Source organism: Empidonax traillii, unplaced genomic scaffold (genome assembly GCF_003031625.1).
Source record: "Empidonax traillii isolate 1590-97213 ecotype Southwest subspecies unplaced genomic scaffold, ASM303162v1 scaffold1208:size176031, whole genome shotgun sequence".
Lineage (NCBI taxonomy): Eukaryota > Metazoa > Chordata > Aves > Passeriformes > Tyrannidae > Empidonax > Empidonax traillii.
In genome coordinates this window covers 8088-12025 of record NW_020956401.1, presented here as the reverse complement: position 1 = coordinate 12025, position 3938 = coordinate 8088, and the positions used below count along the sequence as shown (strand labels likewise).

Below are 3938 nucleotides of genomic sequence, written 5' to 3'. Positions count from 1 at the left end.
ATTATCTAAAAAAGTGCACCTCGCTTGGAGCAAGTGAATATGCAAACAGCACTGCTGAACCTCTCTTTGTTTAAAGGGATATCAGAATCTTCTAAGGTTTGGTTTGCACTGGTTTTAAGGCAAAGGTGCCCAGCAGGAGGGAGCAGAGCTGCACAGAAGGCAAGATTTGGGTTTGCTGCCTCCATTTCATGTAGTCCTACAGGATTTAAAGATAAATCCTACCGTGTTGAACTGCAGTGTCTGACTTGTCCCTGTCAAAGTGCTGTGAACATGAAGAATGTGACCATTTATCCATTAGCAAACCCTCCATCACTGATCCTGCTCCTCCTTGGAGGACATGTGCTCCAAACTGGAGTGATAACTGGTAAACTTTCCCTCTCCAGCCCGTGATGTGCTGTCAAACAATCCTCCTAATTGTGTTTACAGCTCTCCTTTGACTGAGTGTTGGTTGCTGCCTTTAGTTCCACACTTTGGATTCTGCAGGACAAAAGGCAGAAGGTGCAGCTGTGGCTTTCTGAAATCCCAGATCACTGCACATCAGGGCCAGGGAGATGGCTCTGTGGACATCTGCCATGCACTGCTCTCTGCCACTGAGTGTCACCTGCGGCACTCCAACAATTTTCTGCCCTGCTGAGGCTGTTCTGGCTGATTTTGTTGTTCAGGATTGTCTCCCCAGTCCCGTGGAGCAGATCTGTCCACAGAGGGTGAGCTGGCAGGCCCCACTCTGGGCTGGGCTAACAAGGCAGAAACAGCTCCACTTGATAACAAGCAATAAAACCTGAAGCATCATGTTTATCTGAAGCCTTGTCTTGACTCTTTCTTCAGATGGATTCTGCTCCAGTTCTGCAGAAACCACCACAGGTGTAGTTTTGTTGCCACTGTGAAGTTGCTTTGGTTCAGGGGATGGCTGAAGGTCCCTTTTCCTTCACTCAATGTTTGGCATTAAATGAATAAACAACTACTAAGAAGTTTCTTTCCAGTCCCTACTGGAAAGGGAGTTTGAGCAATGCCAAGGAGAAGGCAAAGTAGGGCATGACAAGAGCTGAGAGATGCTGTTATGACACTGTACAATGAATAAAAAGAAATTAAAGTCCCTCCTAAACTTGATTCTCTCAGTTTTTGCCTCAGACTGTGCAAAATGAGAACTGATGGTCTGTGAGGGAATTAAAAGATCTCGAGTCATACCAAGAAAGGGGAAGATTGGCAGCAACAAACTCCTGCCTGTGTCTCTCCTCTGCTGGGACTGCTGTGCGCTCATCCAGGTAATTCAGATGCTTTTCCCCAGGAGGTGCCTCAGGGAACTCTGCATCCTTTCAAGCCCCTACAGAATGAAGCCTGTGGGACCAGTGAGAGGATGCCAAAAGCTGAGGAACTTCATATGACTGGTGTTTGTGCTAGATAGGTTTGTATTCACCTGGATAAGCCAGAGCATCCTGCCCTTTTTGGTAGAGAAGAGGAAATAATCTGAATTTTAACATCCTGAGCAGCAGGGACCCCTCCTTGCTGTACTTTAGGAACAGAACAGCTCTGTAAATCCCAGAAAGGGAAACCTCCAGGAAAGGAGACTCCTCTTGGCCTATAAAAGCAAATTCATTGCTTTGTCCTTATTTCTTTCTGCCTTTTGATTTTTGCTGTGAGGCATCTTTCCCTGCCCAGGGAAAGGAAGGTGGTAGCTCTGAAAGCCTTGTTTGTAAGGTACACACCCCGGGGCTTGCCCAGCACTCTGGGTGTGCCCAGAGTTGAGAGCCCTGAAAAGAGCATTTGAAGGGCTCAAAAGGGGCGAAAGAGAGACAATCAAAATGTATTTCTGGGGGTGTTCATGAAAAACAAAGCGTGGAGAAACGACAAGCAAGTTGGAGTCAATCTGTGATTTAATTGAAAGGTCTGGTCAGCAACTGATCTGTTTTAGGATCTGAATCCTCAAGGAGGAATCGCTGGAAAGGGGACATGCCAGGGAAGAAGGGCACTGGGGTTGGCTTTGGGCAGCAGCTCCAAAGCTGCAGCTGGAACATCCACACAAGGCTCAAGAACAGGATCTTTTTCAGGCATAGTTATTGTCGTGACAGTAGGTAAGGGCCAAATACTGAAGGGCATCAAGCCTAATGCATGATCTGAGGCTGAGTGGTGGTCCTTGAAAAACAAGAAAATTAAAAAAAAAAAAAATTACCCTGAGCTTCTGGCTCAGATGCTGTTGAGTGATCTGTGCATTTGTAGACATCCCCTAGCACCTGGCACGTTTCACTTGCCTTTGGAACCCCACTGAGCCCCCTCAGGTGCCAAAGCAAGCAGGGAGTAGAGGGCAATGCTGCCATGCTACAGCTGAGCCCGAGCTGTAAAGCAGCTTTCCATGACAGGGTTGGAGACAATCAGCTTGCAGGAAGTCCCAGAACACTTTGATGGTGTTCAGGATGAACTCCTCAGTTTTACACTCAGTTCCCTTGGATACATTTAAAACAAATGTCCTTTTTCCCATCAATAGAAAATTCTATTGCAAGTGACCAAAACACAATTAAGGCACCCACAGCTGATTTCTACCAATCTCCACACCCACAGCTGCCACTCCTGGTTTCTGTCCATCTCGAGTTGGAAGAGGAGCAATTTGTGCAGCAGTCACTGCCCGAGGGAAAGAACCACCAGGTCGGCAACACTCAGAATTCACTCGTTGGTACTCACCCTGAACTTCATAAGCCACGTAAGTTGTAAGTCCTCTGCACATGGAGAAGGTGTCTGGTCCATAAGACTCGAGGTCCCGGACATTCCTCTTGATGAGGGTGAACAGAATCTCCTTTGCAGGTGGTCTTGGACGGTTGTGTTTCTAAACACCAAATGCCAGCACTCAGCAAGATCCGTGCTGTGATCTGCTCCATGCCCAGGCATATCCCCAGTTTTAATTGTTATAAAAGTCATAAGAATAATCTAAGTGATCTAGGGCATCGGCAAAACATGAAAACCCTCCACTGGAAGCATCTGAACAAGGGTGTTCTAATTGTTCAAAGGTTTCAAGACAGATTGATGCAAAGTGCCACTGAAATCAATACAAGTGCCTAATCAGTGGTGTGATGAACATGACTTTTGCAGTACCTGTTGGTTTAGAAGCTTTTGAAAATAGCCTAGGGTGTCAGTTTACTTTGCATTAAGTACAACTTTTCAAGTAACTCCTCTTTTTCAGTCTTACCCTGCTCTCTGCAGCCAGCTGGGGAAGTGCATCAAAGCTGGGCATCTCGGTCCTGTTCATGATGGAAATGTAGCAGGCTTTCTCTGGCAGCACTTTGGTTGCCATAAAACCCTGTGAAACAGAGTTATTGACCAGTCATCAAACTCATTCCTTCAGTCATCAGTGCTGGAGTTAAGTCCATATTAAAAAGGTAACAAATCAGTTTTTACTCAGTGTATGAGCCAGTGGCCTCGTAGAGTCTCCAAAAGCACCTTCCCCACCACTCACCGTGTCGTAGTTCCAGAGGGTTTTCCATGACCCATGGTGGGTCCTTTGCTCCACACTTGCCACCAGCCAGTATTTATTCATGGTCATAATTTGGTAGCCTCCAGCAGTGGAGATTTTCTTGCTTACTTCCACCTTCTGAGCCTAGAAAACCAGATGAAAGTACACTTGGACTGACTTTCGAGTGATTGAGTTGTCTCCCCAAAGCTTTAGGAAAATGAAAGAATCAGGGAGATCTCCCAAAGCAGGGGACATGGAAACAGCAGCTGTGAATGTGGGAACTGGTCACTGTACTCACATATTCACCAAGGGCTGGAGTCAGGACGAGTCCTAGAAGGACTGCAGTCAAAATCTGAAAGGAAAATCAAATACAAAAGTGTAACTGCAGGTCTGGCTGATGAATCCAGTCATGAGAATCTCTGTGCCCTTTTCCTAATCTGCTGTTGAAGTGTCCTCCTTGGATCCTCTTTTGCTTCCATCCTGGCATTGCAACAGTGCC

General features: G+C 46.5%; 1 protein-coding gene across 1 annotated transcript in view; it reads right to left on the bottom strand.

Annotated features, from left to right (window-relative positions):
- Positions 1 to 2041: 2041 nt before the first annotated feature.
- Positions 2042 to 3938, bottom strand: part of GKN1 (gastrokine 1) — a gene marked incomplete at its 5' end in the record, with an annotated part of 9583 nt that continues 7686 nt past the window's right edge. Inside the window, 5 exons of the mRNA XM_027905791.1 lie at positions 2042 to 2130; positions 2674 to 2815; positions 3176 to 3286; positions 3443 to 3583; positions 3738 to 3791. Coding sequence (XP_027761592.1) covers positions 2042 to 2130; positions 2674 to 2815; positions 3176 to 3286; positions 3443 to 3583; positions 3738 to 3791 — 537 coding nt within the window. The remainder of the gene's footprint in view (positions 2131 to 2673; positions 2816 to 3175; positions 3287 to 3442; positions 3584 to 3737; positions 3792 to 3938) is intronic.